Source organism: Accipiter gentilis, chromosome 4 (genome assembly GCF_929443795.1).
Source record: "Accipiter gentilis chromosome 4, bAccGen1.1, whole genome shotgun sequence".
Taxonomy (NCBI): domain Eukaryota; kingdom Metazoa; phylum Chordata; class Aves; order Accipitriformes; family Accipitridae; genus Astur; species Astur gentilis.
The window spans coordinates 16,724,404-16,747,824 of NC_064883.1; the positions used below are offsets into that span (position 1 = coordinate 16,724,404).

Here is a 23,421-nt window from a genome sequence, read left to right on the forward strand (position 1 = left end):
GATGCATCAAAAAGAAAACAAATCATGCCAGCGGGACTACAGTCAAAGGCTCCCAAAGATTTTCAGCAAGGTTCCCCAATAAAATGACTTAAACCAACAGACAGTTTAAATTACATTGAGTCTTCTGATTCTTAGTTTCACACAAATCCTGTGGTAGTGTATACAGAGGACCTTGCTCATCTAATTCTCCCTGTACAGACAGTCAGGCTGCTCCACTGGTCTCCTGGGCTGCTCTGAGGTTCAAGACCCTGACTCACAAACGTGCCAAGAATTCAGACTCACAAATCCACCTTACACACCTGAAAATAGCAATGCTCTCTCGGGGACGCAAAACAGCCTAGCCACACTTTTCCCTGGACATCCAACCGTATTGGTAACTTCAAACCATACCTCTCATAAATACACAGGTGCACACACAGGTTTTGAAACCACTTTTAAAATCATTATTATTATTATTCTTTACTGCAGTACAAATAATCTAAAGAATAATTAGCAGCCCTGAAAGCTTACTCATGCCCCAGCTTCTTCATTCTTTGGGCTTAGCATCCTTCTTTGCAGCTGCTGATTTCCAAACCACAGAGACTCTTTGCATCACTTCACCTTATCTGCCATTGACAGATTAAGGCGTCAAACCACCCCTTGCTCTCTGTTGTTGCACCACAGAATGATGCTTATCTTCTCCCCACCCTTGCTTCCTGCGTGCAGGTTTATCAGAGTCCTGGACAAAACCATGAGCAATTCTGGCCTCAGCAAAGGCACCCGCAGGTGTAGTGCTGCTATTCTGCAGTGACCGCCAGTGTGACCATTCTAACTTCACGGTATATGTGAGGTTTAACCACTCAAGGCTTAATCTGCTTCACAGTTATTTCAGAATAAGACATGCCCATAGCTGGCTACAGCAGAGCCTACCTTGCTTTACATGGCTATTGGCTAATGCCAGCTTATGTCTCAGTGAGAGCATCACACTGCTGAGTTAGCGTTGTTTTAGCAAAAGTATTCCTTAAATCAACACCTTTAGATCTTGTCTGTGAGAGGGTATAATAGAAAGTCAATCTGCATTAATTTTAAAAGTTTTAGTTTTTAAAGTTCTGTTAAACTTCTGTGTTGACACTCTTAGGTTAACACAATAGCACAGTGGAAACCAACAGAACATCAGTTCCTATACAACAACTGCCCATGTTCACTCTTATCTTGTGATAAACTCAATGTAGCTTATCCTGCCTGAAAAACCATAATCCTCTTTAATATTCTCATGTGCACAAGCTTTTCTCTGTAAATATCTGCACCCCCTCAGAGAAGTGCAAAATACAGAGCCAAAGCTTTTACTGACACATGAAATTTCACCTGTTGCCCTTAAAAAAGAAATCACAGACAAAAGGTTTCTAATCTGTAGGAATGTGACAAGGTAAATAATTTAAAATAAACTCATCAAAAGAAGAAATTTAGCAAACATTGTCTTCGTAACTGGAGAAGCCAGCTCTGCATCATTAAATAGTTGATATTTATTTAATGGGAGCAAGAAGTTTAAGGAGTTCAGTGATGCTGAAAATCCAACTAGGAAAACAATACTTGAAGAACACGTCAGGTGAAGGTTAATTAAGAGCGAAAACCAGTTTAGTACAGTTTAACTTGTGTACACTAGCAATGTGTTTGTGTTTCTTCTTACTACACACAGTTTGGGTTAGGTTTCTGGGTCTGAAACTGAACTATTTGTTGTGGCTGCGATCCAAAGTGTCAGATCTCAAAAAAACTCAAATTACCTTCTTTATATGCTAAAAGCCATAGAAAGAAAAGCAAGACACTAACATAGCTTAAAGCTGTCTCGTGGGCCTGACATTTTAGTACTTAATACTTTCGGAAAACAATCAGGATTAGTAGCCCATCATTTATTTTCTTGCACGCTCTGACATAAGCAAGTATATCCTGCTCCTGCAAACTCAAGGTACACGTGTAGGCTGTGACAGAGAATAAATCCTCTGTGCAGGACAATAGGTCTGAACTACAGGCACAGCGTAAACTCATTGGCAGATAAAGGCATATATTTTTATTAACTTTCATAGCAGAGAAGAATATTACAAGGAATGACTCTCTGAAATAAATATTGCCTCAAATATCTACTCCAATAGCCAGTAAAAGGAGAAAATCCAGCAGAGAGAGGAAAGGATGAACACGATGCAGGCTAGTAACCACCTGGCTGACCCTGGGCACCAGTGCAGACATACACCTGAGGACCATCAGGCAAAGGCAGCTTTAGGCCTGTGCTGCTGAAGCTGGCCACAGCTTCATTTCTGATCATTTTGGCTTACTGGGTCTCCCGCCAAAGCACAACCATTGCAGAAGATATTCTGGTCCAGACAAAAATGACTTTTGACATTGGTCAGATTATGAACAGCCAAATGTGTTTTTTTTCACTGGTTGTTGTAATTTGGAGATCTTTCCATTAATCTGACCAAACATTCATAGTCTTGCAAAAATTACAATCTCATCAGGAAAAAAAAATCCTTTCACTAAACTGCTCCTAGGTAGCTAGCAGGATTTCTGCCCAAAATTGCCTCTCAGTAGCAATTCCAGTAACAACAGATGTTATTACACGCTCACCTCGAGCAGAAGACCTCCCACCTGCCTGGACAGAGACTGCAAATAAGATGGAAACAGCCATAATGTACTGAGAAGTGGACAAAAGGATGGTCTATGTTAACAAATACTTCTGGCATGCTGTTAATTTTTTGACGTTTACCATGTAATTTCTCAAAAGGAATTTCTGGTATTGAGGTCTAAACCTGATCTGTATCCATTCAGATTGCTATAAAATAGCAAAACACATCAGTTGCTCATGGCAATTTCTGACGCATAAACTATGGCCTACGTTTTTAGCCAGTTTCTGTTGTCTCAGGAACTTCAAATGCAAATCATAATTTTATTCATAGCTCTGTGCTTAACTTCCTAAAAATAGGGCATTAGGCTTTGGCAGCTTTTCATATAATATTTGCAACTTTGTCTATGTGTCTGGAATAATTTGAATATAAAGCCTTTACTGGTATGATAACCATATTCTAACATTAATTTTCCGCTCTGTGAAACAGGCCATGGATAACATGTTCAGAGAAAAAGTATCTAGATCAGTCTTGAGAGTACGAATTTGATGTTTCTCAACAGTTTGCCTCCAAGGTAAAATAAGCTACCTTCTGTCCTGCTGGGACTGCACAGCTGGCAATATCTAAGCTAGCTGTTTACACTGAGACTGGGTGTGCATGAAATGAATTGAGGAAATCCCCAGCCTATGTTATCTTCAAATGTCTGGCTTTTAAGGCGCTTCCAAGATGAACAGTGATCCCACACGAAAGAAATGGGGAGGGTGAACGGCAGTAACTATGCAAACACAGCAGTCTTTTTCTAACCATTACTGCAGCTGAACACTGAGAATTGAGCTGTTCAGTGACCTGCCTACCTGCAGCATAATTAAAAATGCAGTAATTACCCCTACATCTTTTTTGCATTTATACTAATCCTTTCTACCTCATTTTTTTAATCTTACTCCTTTGTTACATCCTCCTCTGGTACCAGCAGAAGTATTAGAAATGAGACCCAAATCCTGCAGAGACTTGCACGTGTACTTGAGATGCCTGGTTTTTCTGCTTTATTGAGACATAAAGTTAAGCATACACTGAAGTCTTTGTAGCTTTGCAGATCTTGGTTTGAAAGCCTTGTGGATAAAAAAAACTTATGTGCTGCATAACAGTACACGCTTAAGTGTTGGAAAAGAACAGAAATAAATCAGTAACTAATGCCAACACGGAGCCTCAGACACAAAGAATATTTATCTGCTAAAATCCACACAACTCCCAGTTTTTCATTCCTTAAGTCCTCCACTTTTGCAGCAGGGCATCTGCAGTGCCACCATGCAAGCTGGTCCTGAGGCTGTGGCAGGCTGGACTGTATCAGTATTGGGGTAAAAAGAGGAGTATGGCAGGTTCTATGGGTCAGGGCAATCCCAAGCACAGGCTGGGAGGAGAATGGATCGAGAACAGCCCTGAGGAGAAGGACTTGGGGGTACTGGTTGACAAGCTCAAAGTGACCCGGCAATGTGCGCTTGCAGCCCAGAAGGCCAACCGTATCCTGGGCTGCACCAAAAGAAGCGTGGCCAGCAGGTCAAAGGAGGTGATTCTCCCCCTCTGTTTTGGTGAGACCTGACCTGGACTACTGCATTCAGCTCTGGGGACCCCAACACAAGAAGGACATGGACCTGCTGGAGCAAGTCCAGAGGAGGGCCATGAATATGATCAGAGAGCTGGAGCACCTCGTCTATGAAGACAGGCTGGGAGACTTGAGGTTGTTCAGCCTAGAGAAAAGAAGGCTGCAGGAACACCTTAGAGCAGCCTTCCAGGACCTAAAGGGGGCCTACGAGAAAGCCGGAGAGGGACTTTTTACAAGGGCATGTAATGACAGGATGAGGGTTAATAGCTTTAAACTGAAAGAGGGTAGATTTAGATTAGATACTAGGAAGAAATTCTCTACTGTCAGGGTGCTGAGGCACTGGAACAGGTGTTGCCCAGAGAGGCTGTGGATGCCCATCCCTGGAAGTGTTCAAGGCCAGGTTGGATGGGGCTTTGAACAACCTGGTCCAGTGGAAGGTGTCCCTGCCCATGGCAAGGGCATTGGAACTAGGTGATCTTTAAGGTCGCTTCAAACCTAAACCATTCTATCGTTTTGTGAAATACTCTCTGAAGCTTGAAGCAGCAGGTAATGAGCTGGAGTCAGCAGCAGGTGATCAGCAGGCAGTGACACTGCTAAAAAACCAGTGTTCCCAGGGGATGCATAGCAGCTGGAAGGAGCATCAGGCAGCCATGATAACATAGCGGCATTAGGGCAAGCAGAGGGAGCTGCAGCAAGGTGTTTTAGCACTTAGTCCGTGAGATGGGAAAGTGGAAAGAGGTACTCAGGGCAATGAAATGTTCTTCTCAGTGCACCACTGGCTGTATTCACAAGCTCAGCATTTCCAGTCCCATACAGCCCAACAGATCAGGATGCCAGGGGATCCTCTCCGGTATAATACCCAAACTCTGTCATCCAAGACAGAGCACAGATTTGGACCCTAATGTTTAAGAAAACAAACCCGAGAGTATTTTTGATAAGACTTTCTCTAATGCCTCCTGATGAAGGTTGAAATAAATTTTTATTAGGACAGAAAAAGAGAAAGAGCAAGAATGTTTTTCATCTCTTTGTATAGGAGATATATCCTGCTTAGCTCTTTGAAAATCATTTTCTCCTCCTAGTTTAGGTGCCCTCCATAATTGATTTCTGGTTTTAAGTTCCTATACCTCCTCAAAATTTGTTTAAAGGAGACAGTATGTTCAAAGGGGCTATGATTTACAGCTCTTAAAAATTAGAATTTGCACCACTGATTAATATTTAAATCCATCTTACGTAAACTTATCTACCTCTTATTTTTACAGGCAAAGCCAGGTAGCATCAAAGCCATAGGCAGTTATATTCGCAAAAGACCTGGCCCTAATAACCTGCTTTGCAGTAAATACAATAATTATATTATTTCTTCAGCATTACACACTCGGTGGTGGTGGAAATAGTGAACTGATCCCATGACACATGGAACACTTTCTTCTATACAGCTATTCTTCACCCTTGCCCAGATGTGATAGGACTTTTACTCCAGTGTTATACGGCCTGGACAGAGAGCAGCAATCTCTGCACAAGCAGGCTCCCCTGAAAAAAACCCAAACCCTACAAAGTTTCCTCCCTGAGCCCTTCCTGCACTGCAGAATCTTCACTTAAGAAAATTCAAAGGCAACCTTGAGCAGAGATCCCTTGAGAGTTGCTCTGCGCAGGGACTGGGATGAGGCAGACCTGCAGGGAAAAAAAAAAAAGAAAAAGAAAAAGAAAAAAAATCCTTTCAAGATGCATTTGTCTTGGGGAGATGCTGTATTCCAGGGACAGCATCTCTCTTGAGATTTTTACACAGCAAGGAAACTCTGCCCTTTCAGTTCTACTCCATGAAATCCCCCTATTGCTAGAACGTACATGGAAATAACTGCTAACAACTCCACGTGGAGATAACTGCTATCAACTCTTTTCTTTGGCCTTGTCTTCTTAATTATGCTCATTTAATAACTGATAATTATGTGGTTTTTCATCAATAGATTTCTTGCTCGTCTAGCACAGAAAGGAAAAAAGCCATTACAAAACCCATTAATATTCTAACATGTAATTATAAGATTATAATTGACTAATGTGGTAGCCCTGCAAGCGCTACAGCTGCTGAAGAAAACGTAACAAAGATGAGTGGTTTTCTCACCCACAAGAATACAAATGAGACATGTTATAATTTAATTGCAAGCACTTTCAGAAATTCATTATGATTTTAGGAATTCACTAAAATACCTAGTATAGAAGCATCTTTCCTAGCATAAGAAATAAGGTTTTCAACCATCTATTGTTAGAGCTATTCATAAACGATTTACTTCATGCCATGCAGTACAATATGCTTGAACATTTCCTGAAGTAAAATTTCTAATGCTGGCACTGAAATTTGTATTTAGAGACTTAATTAAAAGCCTGACTTTTAGATGTACTTGCCACCTGCAGCTCCTATTCAGTTCCCTGTCATTTAAGTACCTGGCTTCAGGCAGCCAGGATTGAAAACTGCAGCTTCAAGAACATTATCACAACATTGCTGAAGAGTCCTCCTTACCAGCCTCTGCTGTCCTCGGGCAAAACCCCTGCTGATTTTCTACCTGGGCTTGGGAAAAGCACTGGGCCAAATGCTCAGCTGGTGCAAAGCAGCTAAGCTGTACTGAAATCCAGGCCATGCGTGTTTTGTCTGAGTACAGGTTGCATAATTGAGTCCTTTAAATGGAAATTTATACTGAGAAAAAGGACTGTCCTTAATGAAGGAGGTACACTCAGTAATCAGAAAAAAACCCAAGATGCCTGGTTTTGACAGCTTGTAACTGGCTCCCTGCAGGGCAAGGGGTTTGTACTTTGTATCCACATTCATAGCCCATCATAAATCTTAATTAAACAGTGTAATGATTAATAAACTGCCACTCCTCAGACTGGACAGATGTTGCCGTGAAAGGCACACAAGCATGTGTAGTATTTTTCCCCATGGACTATTTCAAGTTTTTATCCTACGAACTCTTACTGTTCCAAACGGCAAGACCCAGATGGTGTTCTTGGTGACACCTGCACATACCCAAAACCATTCCAGTAAAGAAGCATATTTGTCTTCCTGATGGGTAAGTTGTCCCATAGTTTCAAAACAGCTTGAGAAAGTTGTGTGTTGGGCAGCCAATGCAACTACAGGCAGTAACTGTAGCTAGTAGTTCTGCTATTTTCTGCCCATTAGTTTTCTTAAGTCTTTGCATTCTCACGAAAATGTCATTAACTTCTCTGTTTGTGTCTGACTTTGTAGCTAAGTCTTTGCAATGGGGACTGGTACAATTTCCATTGTCCACACACCTCTCTCAATGCATTCATTTCCCTTTGTACGTGACTGTTCAATACTGCCTCCGCCCTAGGACTGAAATTCATTTCTAGTATTTATTTCACAAAATTCCCTGGAAGCTTGTCCATTTTGTCCAACTGTCTCAATTTAGATAATAAAAGATACTACCTTGGCTTACATATTCCCAAAGCCATAGATAATTTGGCCCAATATGACTTCATTAAAGTATTTTTCATATTGGGCATTTGTTTAATCCCTAACAAATACCTGGAGTTGTATTCCACAAAAGAAGTTACCCGTCCTCCTCCTCCTGTATCACCCTCACTCCCACTGTTCCTCCACTCCTCTGTATGCAAACCAAAACAACCTCTCCTTAGTATGACTTGACCTCATAATACAACCAAAAGCAAGGGAACAAGAAGAAATGCAAATGTTATGACAGCAGCAATAGCAATTTCTGCTTTTACAGTCGTGATGGCAGATCCTACCCTTGCTGGCTCTGGGAAAGCAGCAGGTACCAAACTGGTGGGGCATGTGCTGCTCCTTGAGCCTTATCCAATGATCCCTGTGACAGGACCAGACTGCAGGAACCTGTTTAGCTCCTTCCCAGAAGCATGCCCTTGCACTGTCAAACCCACTTATGCCAGTTACAAGTCACAGCAAGCCTTAGTTTTTCCCAGCAACCTCTCTGTGCTCTGTGCTGCCCTTGGAAATTATCTTTGTTTTGTAGCAAATAATTTTTAGGGGCTTGAATTTAACAAGGAGGGAGGTGGTGGTCCTGCTCTTCTGTCCATACGCACAGACACCTATCCAGCTAATTTAAGGTTTACTGGAGCTTGACGTTGTGGTGAGGCCTGCATTATTTGGGTCTCTAGAGAAGCAGCCTCTGTAACTTGCATTTGCAATGGGTTTTCTGTGCTCTTGGGATTTTATCCACATGACTGAGTTAGCACTGTGTCTTGCTACCAGTCCCTTTGCAGTTATAGATGCAGAAAGGTGTGACTGGCTGTAATATGATCAAACAATTCCCATACATCTGTGCATAGTTTTTATTCACACCGTAGGCAAAAACAATCATCACTGAACACAATGGCATTCAGGAATTCTCAGGATTAAGCATTGCTTAGGAGCTTTAAAGAAAAAGGAGGGAGGAGAAAGGCTGTGTTATCAGAAAGGAGGAAGAGGTTCCCTCTGTTGCTTAATATTTAAACTCGCTGAATATTTACACAAGAATTTTATGAGAAGTGAGTTTGCACTCATCTGTTGTAAGGCCACTAGAACTCTTAATAAAACCAGGTACATGACAACTGCAAACGCTGAGTAAATGAAAGTCATGGTGTTTTTTGTTTAAAGGCAGAAGAGCGATTTCAAAGATACGTACTAACATGATCCTTCATTTTCTTGTGGGTTTAGACCTCAGCAGTCAAGTCTCTCAGGTTTCACTGATTCAGCCATGAACGTCAAACACCTTCACAAAAAATGAAGCAAAAGCAAAAAGCCTCAGCAGTAAAAACTGCAGCCACCACATGCTACCAAGAGCTGCAGTTTTAAGGGAATAATTTGTAGGGGAACAAAAAAGCAGTTCTAAGAATCAGTTTTGACTGCAGAGAAAACAGAACCATCCTTAAAAGTGTTAGCTGAACACTTCATGATTAAACAGAAGGGACAGATGCAGGCTCAATACTTTAGTTAAAACTCAGTCTATCCTACTTCTTCATGGGCTCTTACACCCTGCAGACAGACTGTCACAGCTGCCTGAGATACTTAAAATGTATCACAAGGAGATGAGTCTATGTTGTCAGAACAGTACTGTTAATCTAAAAATCTTTTAGGGTGTCTAATATTTCAAATTACACAAATATAATAAAACAAATATACTAAGACTTTCTTTTCGTCTCCTACTTCATCTCTAGAGGTATGATACCAGATCAAGGTTAGTGCGCTACGCATGGAAGATTGGATGCTTTTTATCTTTCCCTGAATTTCTGTGTTTCCTGCATTACTGCAAGCAGCTTCAGCTGGCTGACTGACTAGAAAATTTCACAAATAGAGACATTTCTGATTCCTTGTTTCTCCAACTTGCCAATACTCTGAAAACAGCAGCAGAGTTTACACACTGACAGGCCAAACAGTGGACAATAACTTCACTGGAGAAAGGAAACAGGGTACCTCAGTCATTCACTCATCCCACTTACCGTTTCCCATAATGTTAAATAATGAGATGATGGGAAACTATTTTAAAAATCTAGCTTCCCCAGTTTTGTCCTCTCTTCAGAATTAGAGCCGAGATTCCAACTACAGTTAGAAAACTGTCTGTCCTGAGCACAGCTACCTGTTACTATGGCTGCACTCTCAGACCTCTGTGATCTCTTGGATATACAAACGTGATGCTGTGAGATCTCTGCTTACCACTGCAAGCAGTGAGGACAAGAACCAGTGTCAGTGCAGTCGGCCCAAGGGGGTTTCTGACTGGGCTAACACCTGACGCTAAAAGATTTTGGCCCTACATTAGCTTTGAAACCACGTCTTAGTGTTCCTTTCAGTTAAAGGAAAAAAACAGATGCATTGTGAGCTCTAACCCTAACGTGGTCTCTCCAGAATGACCAAACTGACTCAAGCATTGCTAAGACCTATTTTTGGACTGGCACTGTGCAGAAGAAGAACTTCCTGTAACACAATTTGAACATTCGGGCCTAACATTCAGCAGAATGAGTAACTCTATTCAGCTGTTTACCTGCGAAAATCGGAGCACAGTTAGCATCTGGTGGACCAGTTAACAGTTACTGAGCAGCCATTTTTCCAAGGTGGTCAGTTTATTTCTAAATTTTCTAAGGCAGCAACCCTATACAGCACTGCTTATCTAAACCTGCCAGTCAGTACCTCACCTAAACTGCAAAACACCGAGGTGAGACCAGGTAGGTTAAATACTTTTGATGTACTTGCACAGAAAGTTTCTGTCTCGTCTTTGCAGTCGAAGAGTTCTAGTGATTCCTAAAGTACTTTAGGAGATGACCGCTGCACTCACCACAGGTCTGAGCTTTCCAGACACACTGGGTTTCCTGAGTGACAACACAGGACAGTCACTGTGTGTTTGCAAGTGGCCCTTGGTCACTACAGCAGATGAAAAAAAGGGCTTGCTGCTGTCAAAACTACTCACGTACCCAGCTCCTACCCGCTATCCTTTCCCAGGGCAAGCAAGCTGCATCATGCTGGCCTGCCACAGCAATTCATCCAGCCCTACAGCGTGCTCCAGACAGCTCTCTCCCATGGGCAAATTGTTCGAGCAGTGCCAACCTGTTCCCAGGTCCTTGCTAAAAATGGTAGTCGGGAGCAGACAACTGGCCTTGTCAGACTAGTTCACCTCACCCACAGCTCGCCAGCTCCCAGCGGGAAAGTGGGTGGGCTGGGAAACACCAGCCCAGCACGGATGCTGCTGCCTCTGCTAATCCCGTAGCAGGACAGAAGTCTGTCAGGGTTTGTTGAATCAGCCTGTGTCCTGCCTCTGTGGTGGGGCGTAGGCACAGCAGTCTTGCTGTACTGGCTGGGAGTCACGACCCCATGCTTACAGAGCAGGGGTAAGGTCACTACTGGCTCTTCACATTGGTACTCGTGGCGGGTATGTCAGCCCCTGCCTGGTGAACACTTTTCTAGCAGAGCTGCACCGGCAAGTTTAGCTACTGATATGGAAAGCAGATTTCTAGCTCACGGGAGGGGGAATCATTCCTAACATTTATCCGAGGAGATAATTTTAGAAAATCTCATTCCGATTTCAGTGACATACCAGGTGACAAAATGAGTATTTAAAGTACATAATTCTTTTCCCTAGAAAAGAAATCAACCTTTTTCTAAGCAAGCTGGAGATGGCAAAAATCCATCCTTCCTGATGCAGAGGGAAGAAACAAGCGCAATAGTAATTTCAGAGCAGTGAACCTGGGCAAGCGCTACAGCAAGCTAGAGACAATTTTGTGGGACCAAGGAGAAATCAAAATGAAGAACACCAGGAACTGGATATAAATTGAGCAGGAATAGGGGTTAGTAGGTTTTATATATTTGTGAGGCTAACTACCCTCCTGGCTTATTAGCAGCACATTTCAGAGCTTGGACTGGGACAGTCAAGCTGCAAACCCCGCTACGTGAGCAGCACTTCCAAAAGCAAAGCTACCCAGCACGATGCAGGCTAGAAGCTAAGCCCTGGCTGCCAACAAACTCGTTCAAATCACGCTCATTACAGTGGTGGTGATAAAAGCCATGAACATACTTGTATTGAACTACCATTTTTCTTCCCTCTATATTCACAATCCAAAAGGAAAAGCACGAACTTCTTCATACACTGCTGAGCAAATGAAGATTCATTCCCTGATGCAATAACAACGCACTACAGGATCAAAACGCAACCTTGGCATTTTTCCTGCTCTTAATCACGTGTCAAGGTTGCTACAAAACAACAGTTGCACATAGCTGAAAAAGCCTGGCAAACAGATGCAGGGGCAAGGCCAGCATATCCCTGCCGCTCATAGCCTGTCGGGAGAGGAGGCAGCCAGCCTCCTGACGGCCATCCCTGCAGCGGGCCCACATCCCTGCTGCGGCGGCACAGAAGTCTGCCTTGGCATCTGCACCTTAGTCGGACAAGAGGAGCAAAGCGCAGCGGTTCTGATGGGTGCTCCCAACTCACACGCGAGCGGATCGGAAACCCTGCGCAGGGCCTCGAGCGGTAATCCCGGGATGGGCTTGGCAGCAGGCGGCAGCCAGGGGACCATGCCAGCAGGTTCCCACAGTGCCACTCCGCCCTGGCCCGCAGTGGGCTGCAACCCAATACCGTGATTCAAATAAGCAGCAGGAGTCTGGGCTCTAACTGTCAACCTGTGCTCTCTTCGTAAAAGTTATAGGTGTAGAATACATGCCACATCAGAGCTGGTGCGAGAAGTCTGCACAAGGAAGTAAAAAGCCAGATAGAGGACTGGGTTTTTCTTTTTTCTTCAAAAATCTCTGGTAGACTGGGTGCCACCTCCCCTCCTTCTGAGCACAGCCACACCTGTACTCGCACAGACAGGCAAAAAGTCTTTGCAAGAAGATGGACAGATCACCCAAAACCATCAGCACAGCTAGCATGGCCAAGGGCTGGTGGCTCAGTACCTGGCATGTTTTGCTGCTTAGGCAGTAACTAGTTATAGTCATGTGACAAAACCGAATATAAGCACCATCAAAAATAATGGCATACCTGCATGCGCCATTAGCATTGCTTCCTGAAGTTAATCTGAAGTACAAGTTAATATTCTAACTGTACATTTTCAATTTTATTGAAGCACTGCTGTATAACCCTGCTTCCCTCTTCCTTCTTTTTAGAGGATGGATGGAAAAAGCTTAATTTAGCATGCAAATGTCAAGTGACAATGCTTTTATTAGTTTGTGGCCTCCAACAATTCGGTGCTCAATAATTTTTTCAAGATCTTAAATCAGGAATTTTTTTTTTTTTTTTTTTTTTGCACTTTACTTTGATCACCTCAGTTCTGGAATCTGAATTCTGTTTTTTGAAAAAGTGGTTGAACTTTCTAAACATATGAGGAAGGGGCTCACCGGGGTTATTAGAGGCTAGGTGCATAAGAGTTTGTAGTAGAAGTGGTGATGTCAAGCAGTGTTCTTGGCCCCATGCATCTCGATGCAATTTGCTACATTTATTGACACCCTAGACACAGTAATCCTATGTACTTCCTCTTGTTTGGTGCTGTCCCACCTTGATGCTGCTCTTTCCTCATACAGAGCAGCAGATGGTGCAGTTCAGGTACGAGCTCTGCTGTTAATTCAGTTACCCTACGGCTAATTAAAAAAAGGAAACATTAAGTTCTTTAAAAAGCATTCTCAGATGACTGATTATCTCATACTTTACTTCCCAATAAACTTAATACCGCTTGGATAAGGAGGAAAAAGAAGTATAAACTGGCCTACCTAAATCTGAGTTCCTGCAGTCCTTGAAGAACATAAAGTTTGAGCCCAATCCTATTTAGTTCCTGAGGTGTAAATGTGTTTTATTCACAGCTATGTCAGTAACTGGTATACATATTACAGTACCTTTATGAGCTGGTCTGGTTCACTCCCTTCTTCCACAGTAATTAATTTAGATCTTCCATTTCGCTCATTGTCCCGAATGCCAACAGCAACTTGAGTAGCCTTCAGACGCTCATATTTATTGCATGATGAGCCACACCACTGATAGATTTCCTAAAGTAGTTAAAAGCACACATATTAGCAATAAGATTAAACACTGAACAAAATTATGAAATTAATATTAATAATTATCTTACTGGATCTAAACCACCAGAACATCAGTGAAGCTACACCTTTCAGAAATACTTTCCAGAAGAGATTTCCTAAGTGACCTAGATATTTGTTATATGCAAGGTATTTATGTAATGTAATTTAGCATCCACATATTAGGAGACTGCTCAACCTCAGAATAGTCAAGAGTTTTGGTTTGACTGAGTTTTATCCCAAATACAGATATATCTTCAGCTATCTAAAGAACCTGAAACTCCTAAATTTGCTACTGCAAATTGTTTTTATTTTATATCTGGCAGGTCCTCTTCTATGCTATTTTAGCAGTGCTGGTTCTCATCTGTGGCAAGAAATAAAGTAATTTCAAAATCTCAAGGAAAACCTTGACTGTATCTGCTACTCAAAGGTAAAGTTAGATCTTTTAATCCAGTTTTTATTTTGGTGACTTTCTGCTGTATAATGATATTTGTCATGTACCCCGCTGCATCAAACCACAAAACCAGCTCACATGCAAACAGATGACATAGGTGTTTTCAATAAAAAGTCTTCTTCACTGGAAGATTTTTCCTCAGTGTACAGCTGATCCAATGCTCCCAAAAGTTTATTAACCTCAGATTAATGCAAGCCCTTCCAACTGTAGTTATCACAAATGTCTTTATAAATGACTTCTAAAGATTCACAGATCAGGAATACACAGTTTTTCCGGTCAGTTAAACCACCAAGTTTCTCCCCAGCAGAAAGTGGACTTATACCTGGTCCCCCTTCCTGCCTCAGGAACTGGCTAAAATAAAGACAAGAGACACATCTATAAAAGATGCCTCCATTCAGGAAACACAACAGCTAGAATTACGTTGCTGCCACGTGGGCAATCCACCCCACCGTGGTTGCCACCTTTACAAGGAGCTTCTTAGACACCACAGCAGCAGCTCTTCATGTTGATGAGCAAGTGCTCTGGTGGCAGCAGCCCACTCCCAGATATCATCTTAGGGGCCTTCCAGGCCTTCCTCTCATCTGGCTGAACAGGTAGTGAATGGGTATGCTCTGCACGTTACGGGCAAAGCGCAATTCAACCAGAACGGAGCACGTTCCCAAGGCACCTCTCAGGAAGGAGCACCACCAGAACTAGCCTAAGACAGGTCACCTATCCAATCACACCACAGACCAAGGACCCCCAGTTTTGACAAGTCCTATTATTCATCCTGAATGCAAAGCATTTCAGAATAAAGAATTTAGATTTCAGTCCTGATGAAAATTACTCAGAGGCAGAACATAAGCTGCAGAGCCACTAGAGGCTGAGCTAGAAGGACCTAGTCAAAGGAAATTAATCAGCTTAGCTGGTTGCTCCCCCCCACCCCGCCTTTCTTCTGGAAGAAAGTAATTTGATTCTTCTTCACATGATTCCATTCAATAGCCCAAACAGTATAGCAATAAAGGTACACATTCATTTTCAACTTTAAAAGAGGTTGAACTAGTTTGTGTTCACCTACAATGCAAATAACAAGGATTTAATCAGAACCCTCACTGAGTAAACTACTGAGGTCTTAGTTTTATGATCTATATACAACTGTATAAAATTTAGATTTCGGATGAAAACCTGTTTCATTCAAAAAAAAGCTTCTTAAGCTCTTTCTGCTGACCACTATTGTTATTTAATAGTACTTAAAATGGTGCCTTGAGACAAGTGAGATATTAAGTACGGCTTCTCTGTACTAGCAGATGCAAGCTTTTAGAAGACAGCTAACACTGATGCCATCTGCATGCAAAACAGCACTAGTAACTTCTTATGTTTACTCTTCACCAGCTTGGACACAAAAAACCCTCCCAAACTCAGTGATCTCACAGCCAAGTTCCCTTCCCTTCCCTTCGGAAGCATCCTTCAAAGACGAAGTTTTAAGCTTACGTCAGGATTACACAGATTCCCAGAACAGGATCCCTTTCAACCTGCAGATGTTATGCAATGAAAACTGTGAGGTTTTCAGCTTGCCTTTACCAACTTGACTGTAGTATTAAGACAAGAAAAAAAAAATCTGCTTTCAAGTTCCAGTTTAAATACTGTCTGCTTACTAAGTATCCAGAATCTGGAGACATACTTGGCTTCATGTCTGAATCTTATCTTAAATCTCACTTTCGACATTTCCACAAGATCTTGGGGCAACAGAATTTTCTAAAGAATTAATGAAGACTGCCTTGAGTATACAGAAAGTCAAAAGGTTTTTTTCTAAATATAGTTATTATAGCCATGCACTGCTTCAGCCAACTTCTCCCAGATTTTGGGAGACTTCCCAAAACACAGACTCCTTTAGTTTCTGCAAATTTCACCACAACTTACTCATTCTCATCTTGGCCTACCTCCTACTAACTAAGCTTATTTGAAATTACGTGCGAAAACAGGAGTCAGTGGAGATATAGCAGCAATAAATAAGAATTCTTTATTTCCTGCAGTCTATAGAAGCAGTAAGGAAGAGGACATATACAGAGAATTAGCTGAAGAGGTTAGGCAGCTATTGCCTTATCTCAGTGTGTATGCTGCAATTCATGGAGATTACTTGTTCAGAAAGGTTAAAAGTTCAGTTTCAGCTATACGTGTCAGCCTTCTCTTGGTCTTTTGGTAACTGACCATGCAACCTCAAACAAGTATTCTCATCTACAAAATGAGTAGTATTTAAAGTACTGACCACAAAGGATACTGTGAGACTTAAACTGTCACTGCAAATTACAAAGAGCTCTACTTCTCAGACAGTGAATTCACATTTTCTTTTCTTAGCATCTCCTAAGATGTACAGTGCACCCTAGCTACCCCGCATTCACAGCATATTCCTCAGTTTTCCTTCAGTCAGCAAGTGACTTAACTGAGCTCTCCTACAGTCCACTAGCTCTAGGCTTCAAATTGGCCTGAGGAAGGGGAAAGACCTTTAAAAATATACAGTAAGGGATTTCAGATTTTTTGATTTGCAGATTTCATTATTTTCCTTACGGAGTCCACATTCCTAAACTACAGAAACATTCCCACAAAATAATGTGGTCTAAATACATTTGTCCTAAACTAAAATAAATAAATATGAAATGTTAGCTGTAACCTTGAGAAACCTTGTGTGGTAAGGTTTTCTCCTGCCACATGAAAAAACTTGAATCAACAAGAAGTATCTGAAAACATCCTTGATCTGGAGTCCACATGGTTGAGCCATACCAGTCCTATAAGCTCCATCTTCCCTGGTTATTTAAAAAAAAATATTGATTTTAAAAGCTAGAGAAACGAGACTGATTCTTTTCAGCACTAAAGAATAAAGACCACATTCTTTATTAAAACCCTGAAAGCTAGACTTCATGTACTGTATAATCTAATAGAAGGAAGTGAGCAGCCACAAGCCATGAAAGCGTCCCAAGGTATATAGTATTTTACTGTATTTACTATGAGCACGAAACAAATATCTTAAGCGTTCAGTGCTACAAGCTTTTAGGAGCTTAGATTTAGTTAATTTTCTCTTCTGAAGTGAAATCACCTTCTCAATTATTTCTTAAATGTATCTAAATTTGAGGCCTCATGGTAGAAGATGTAACTTGCACATTTCAATCTCTAGGCAGATTGGGTTTTTAATGATTTAAAGCCAGTGTCCTGGTTTCCGCTGGGATAGTTAATTGTCTTCCCAGTAGCTGGTACAGTGCTGTTTTGAGTTCAGTATGCGAAGAATATTGATAACGCTGATGTTTTCAGTTGTTGCTAAGTAGTGTTTAGTCTAAAGTCAAGGATTTTTCAGCTTCTCATGCCCAGCCAGCGAGAAAGCTGGAGGGGCACAAGAAGTTGGCACAGGACACAGCCAGGGCACCTGACCCAAACTGGCCAAAGGGGTATTCCATACCATGGGATGTCATGACCAGCATATAAACTGCAGGGAAGGCTGGCCAGGGCCAATTGCTAGTTGGGGACTGTCTGGGCATTGGTCAGTGGGAGGCGAACAATTGCATTGTGCATCACATGTCTTGGGTTTTATTTCTCTCTTTTTTTTTGGTTATATTCCTTTTAGTTACAATTATTATATTTTAGTTATTTAACTGTTCTTACGTCAACCCACAAGTTCTTTTTTTTTTTTTTTCCCCTGATTCTCCTCCCCATCCCATTGCAGGGGCAGGAGGGACGGGACAGTGAGTGAGCAGCTGCATGGTGCTTAGTTGTCTGCTGGGGTTAAACCACAACAGCCAGAAGGAGAGATTTTTAAAAGTTAAAGCCACTTCTTGACAAGTCTAATATTTAGATGTAGATTTATCTAAAATATAGTCAGCTAGCTATCTAACCATGTCCAACAGACCCATGAGCTTTTGGCTTGTATTTTATCATTCATGTATTTATTTTTAGACATATATATCTGTGTATATATATATTTATATAAAAAGTGCTCAATTAGGGCCATAATATGGTATTTAGCTTTAGCTCAGCCAGTGCTTTCACAATTTCTTAGCTGTACTACACCTTCACTATTTTTAGGCTTGTTTTGCTAACCTTATTTTGAATTGGCAGGCTGACAAATGTTTCCATTAAAACGAAGATAGACTTCAAGTGTTCACTCCCCTCAAAAAAAAAGGAACTTCATTCATCAGTAATTCCTGTGCCAAGCCTAGTTTATTTTCAGAAGTTTGTACTAGCAGTAATTTTTTTTTTTAAATCTCTTTAACAGAGTTTGAGAGATGCTATGGAAGAGAGCTATTCTGCTACCTGATATTAATGGTTGTTGCTATCAATATATTTGTCAAATCACAGTGGGACAATTAGCAGCTGAGGGTGAGAAAATGTTCTCATGAATAATCACAATGGCCACCCTTGAGCTCCCGAGGGAGGTCAGGAAGACAAACCAGGTCTATGCTATGCACACTGCAGTCACAGCAAGGTCTCTCCTCATCTGCACATTTTGGGTACACAGTTTGGTCTCCTAGTTATAGAGTAGCAGGGTTCACTGCTTTTATTCCTGATAGCTTCTGGCCTGCAGAGTGACCTTAAGCAAGTCTCATGAGATTTCTACAGCACATTAAAAATGACCCAACATTTAGCTTCTATACAGAAGTATGCAACAGGACGATTATGCACGGCTCACATGTAACTCTGAGTAAAAGTACCTTGGCACTTTTCCCCGTATGGAGGGGGATTGTGAAAGGACACCACCTTCCTTCCTGCTCCAGCCCCAAATGGCTTGTAGACCAAGAGAAGAAAAAACAAACAAACAAAAAATGTGCTTATTTCCAAAGTGACTTAAACCCAAATTTTCCCTTCTAACACACAGGCACCTCTGCATTCACCTGGCAGCTTCCTCAGTTTGGAGGCAAATGCAAATATACTCTGCATCCTGGTGTCTCTCTGTGAATCTTAGCCAGGACAACGAAAGCAAAAGCCAAGAAGCTTACATCTGTGAAGAACTCAGTTTTGTTCTAATTAAAAACTTGTCCTGAACATACGAGTGTTTTAAACCCATATCTTTGTTGAAATACCTAGTAATTGCCAGGCTGATACTGTAATTGCTCATTTGCATTCTCTTACATGAAGAAACATTAAAAAGCTAAACAAATTAAACAGGTTTCCAAACTCTAATTTGAAGCAAATTTGTTGCAAAATTTCCATTTTGGTAGAAAACAGTGAAATGTTTGTCTCACTAATCTTAAAATATTAAAATAAAAATTTATTCTTTCATTAAGGAAAGAATTTAAGCCAGGTATCACAAGCCGGTGGGCTTCCATTCTTTGTTGGCAGGCCCTGATGCACCCTAAACCTGTCCACCTTTGCCCGCCTCTACATCAGAACATGCTCCCAGAATGCAAGTGCACCTCAATTAAAAAATCTACCACCCTTAATTGAAAGTCAGCTAAATCTATAATGTGGATCCTGTCATGTCAACATGATGTAACTTATGCTGACTTAATACACGTCAGTCAGGATGTCGTCTCCTGTTCCTCTAAGCCACAACATGAGGTATAGAGGCACAGCTATGAAGCAGAGAGGCTTAGTGCAAAAAAAAAAAAAAAAGAAAAAAAAAAAAGCCTTCAGCTAAATCTGCTCATTCATGTGAAACACCATACTATGTTCTCTTTATCCCCACGACTCATACAAGAGGGCTAAAAGCAAGAAAAGAAGGGTTTGCCTTAATTCCTCTCTTGGGCTTAGTTGCTTCTGTTTATTAGCTAGAAGCAGATCAGAGGCGGGGCAAATAACCATATCACAGAAAGCCACTGTAGTGGTTTCACAGTGGGTAGTAGAAGAAAGGCTGACAAGGCTTGTAAAGAAAGGTGGGCCAGGAAGAGAGGAGCTGTGATGTAGGAGTGCCCAAAGGAGCCTGCACTCCTAACGCTCACATGTGAGTAAACCAAAGATACCACTTCTTGAGGGAAGCAGAAAAAGAGCTAGCAAAGCTAGAGGCAGACTGAACGGGCATGAATGCTGGCAAAGCTTTTATACATATCTTATCATGCTACTACCGAAATAATTGGCATGCACTCAGCTGAGGCTCCATTCTCTTCACGGTGATTAATAAACAGCTGTTCTGATAAGGCAAGAGTTTATTTTGGCTAAAACTGTTCTTTGCTAAAGTCTAGTCTCTTAAATTAAACAGATTTAAAGGAAAAATGCTAATACACAACACAAATACACTTGGAAAAAAGTTTTTATATGAACTGCAGTGCTTCCAGTGCCTTCAGTTTTCAGTAAAATTATTTGTAAAACAAATGCACATTACCTTGGTGTTTGTAATTCAAACACCAAGTTTTTGGAAAATAACTAGAACATCCTAAAGTAGGAGTGTGGAGGCTTTTTTGTTGTTGTTTGTGGTTTGGGTTTTTTTTGGTGTTTTTTTTTTTTGGTTTTTTTTTAGTAAAAAGAGTGCTAAATCAAGAAAAAGTCCAAATGATGAGGAAACTAATTGAACAGTAAAACGGAATAAAAGTGACTAGCATACAGCACTTTGCCAGTTTGCTGACATTCAGTTTTTTTAGGAACTGACAATATATATAAGAACGTTTGCATTGAACCAGGTTAATATAGGCCTCTGGAGACATTTCTCCTTAAATTATTCAGTGTTTTTTCCTGTCTTGACTGTTGAATTCTTGATACATGCAGTGAAAAGCAAAAAAAATAAAATCATTTCACATATTCATCAAATCTGCCTTTTACATTTGTTGGAACTGTAATACAGTGAACCATTGAAAGTTGTGGAGTTTTGATAATCCAAAACAAACTCTGAATTCATTCAGCCAGAATGCTGTTGAGGCCACCATGAGCCTGGTCCTGGTGTAATTACAATAGTGTCTTTGTAACTAGTCTTGGACTCTCCCATTTGATTCAACTGGAACAAACTGTCAGAATAAAAGTCAGATGTACCCCAGTCATACACTTATGACATTCTTTTTTCCTCTCACACCTGTTTTGCTAGTATATTCTAGGAATAGCTGTTGCTATACCACAATACATTAAACGGCGAGTACCACGAGGATATTCATTCTAAATAACAGCAGTTCAAGCAGCAAAACATCTGGATTTCCTCCAACATCAGGAAGAAAACTAACCTAACTGAATCTTTGTGCATATGTGTGTGTCCTGTTCACCTAAAGCTTTAATGATGGTCTCTATTTCAGTCACTTTTCTGCATACAAGTGGGGGCAAGGGGAAGCTTTCCAGTCCATAGGGTATGAAGGAAAACTACATAACCTGAATATTCTAACTGAAATGGGGGGGAAAAAAAGTGCTTAATACTTATTATTCTTCATCTGATGACTTTGGGACTATAACAATTTCCAGAATGCTGGAGTTTACACTACTGGAGGTATAAAACTAATTGGTTCACAGATTTACAGAAAAATGAGATGCTTGCTTACTAAGATAAAAATGTGGTTACATCTACGCACAGTGTAAGCTGTTAATGAGTCCATGAAATTAATAAAGAACAAAAGCAGTTTAGTTCAAGCTCTGCTACTTGTTTGACAACTCCCTGCTACAGCACAAGTGATAGTTTAACTCTCAGCTAGGGGAAACTGGGGAAGAGGTTAGTTGTAGGAGAAACATGTGAATGAAAAACATGGAAAAAGGACATGACTAGTCAGTTGTTAGTGCCAGGGAAAGCAACTAGAAAGAGAAACTTACAGTGATGAACTCCAGCATGCAAGAATCTGGTCTTCTGCTCCTGTTTACACCCAAATAGTGACTTTATTAAAGCGATTAATACGCTGATTGTGAACTGGTTTCTCTAAAGGAAGAGAAGCAAAGCCACCTAGAAGAGATAGTGCAGGCAAGAAGGCAGATTACAGAAGCAAGCAAAAATACAAGTGTGCTTAAGATTGCAACATGATGCTGAATCATACCCTGCAGTCATAATCATAAAGTATCTGTCCTCTTGTTCTTTTAAAAAACAGAAGTTAAATTACGTTTACAAAAAGAAAATTAGTCTATAGCAAGTTAACAGTTTTTATGAAAAGCAGCTGTCAAAAAAGCCAGCCTTTTTGCTTGATGTATTTTTTCTAGTGTCTTTGTGCAAGACAGCAATCTTTTTCATTTTGACATACCTATTATGTCAGGAGTTCAAGTAGGAGCATACTGACACATACATGATCACAACAGCTTTATGCAGTCTTATGCTTTTGAGTTCTAACATCATAATTTTCAGTTGTGATTCATGGAGCCCTTGAGAAGTACATACATTGATTGCTGGATGGCGCAAGTTGTTTTTAAGCACACTGCAGGCTCTTAAATTTCAAATCGGCAACCTCTTGGCTGTTTATAAATCAGTTTATAAGCACCACTACAGGAATGGGAAGAATGGACAACTCAGTGCAGTTTACCTTCAGTTCTTCACTTCACTTAATATAGTTATCACCTCACAGTCTGCATTCTTCCTTTGGGAAGAAGGGTAACATTTTGTTAGCAGAACTTTGATTGTACTGACAAAACTTTCCATCCTCAGTCAGGCCCAAGCTCAGAACTGGTTGGTACTTATCACACATCCCCCCCCACACACCTTATTTTAACAACTATCTCCTAATTTCCTCCAGGAGGCTGAGTGGTACAGCGCCTTCTTCCTACCCTCTACAGTCACTTGGCTCATAGCACTGCTGCTGCCTCCCCCCATGAGGGAAGTCAGCCAGAAAAAGATCAAGTCTTACATTTTACAAAGCTCTATCTGAACAAATGAAATGCATAAAGAATATTTTTGCTGGTCACTAAGGTTACAACTTTAGACAGCCTTCATACAGCAGAGCTTCCCAAACTGAGTTGAGCAGCTTTCAATAAAATCAGCTGATCACTTCATGTTGTTTTATTGCATTGCTACTCCATTACTTCTGCTCCATTACCCAAATTACCAACAGATCTCAACATCCACATTTTGTACATCACCAGTGTATACCAATGTACATAGGGTGAATTTCACAATACTGCTAAGTTTCCTTCCAACTTTAAGCCAATCACTAAGAAAATCAACAAAAGAGATGTAAGTCTTTAGCACATTTTATCAGAAATATACATATATAAGCTATATTAACACATGCATCTGGATAATACTAAAATAGCCTGGGAAATTTTGTGTGTTATTCACTGAATGGCACAATGATTAATCTCTTTCCTTCCCTTCCATGGTCATTTTCCATGCCCTCTCATGCTTCTTGCTGTTTTGAGAATCTGTCTCGGTGATGGAGGAAGAAAGAGGGACATGACTAAGGGGAGG

At 41.0% G+C, this 23,421-nt stretch overlaps 1 protein-coding gene across 3 annotated transcripts in view; it reads right to left on the minus strand.

Moving 5' to 3' along the window:
• SCIN (scinderin) overlaps positions 1–23,421 on the minus strand; it is a 53,158-nt gene that overhangs the window by 20,227 nt on the left and 9,510 nt on the right. For all 3 annotated transcript variants that reach the window (XM_049798748.1, XM_049798751.1, XM_049798750.1), the window contains exon 4: positions 13,529–13,678. In XM_049798748.1, the coding sequence (XP_049654705.1) occupies positions 13,529–13,678 (150 nt within the window). The remainder of the gene's footprint in view (positions 1–13,528; positions 13,679–23,421) is intronic.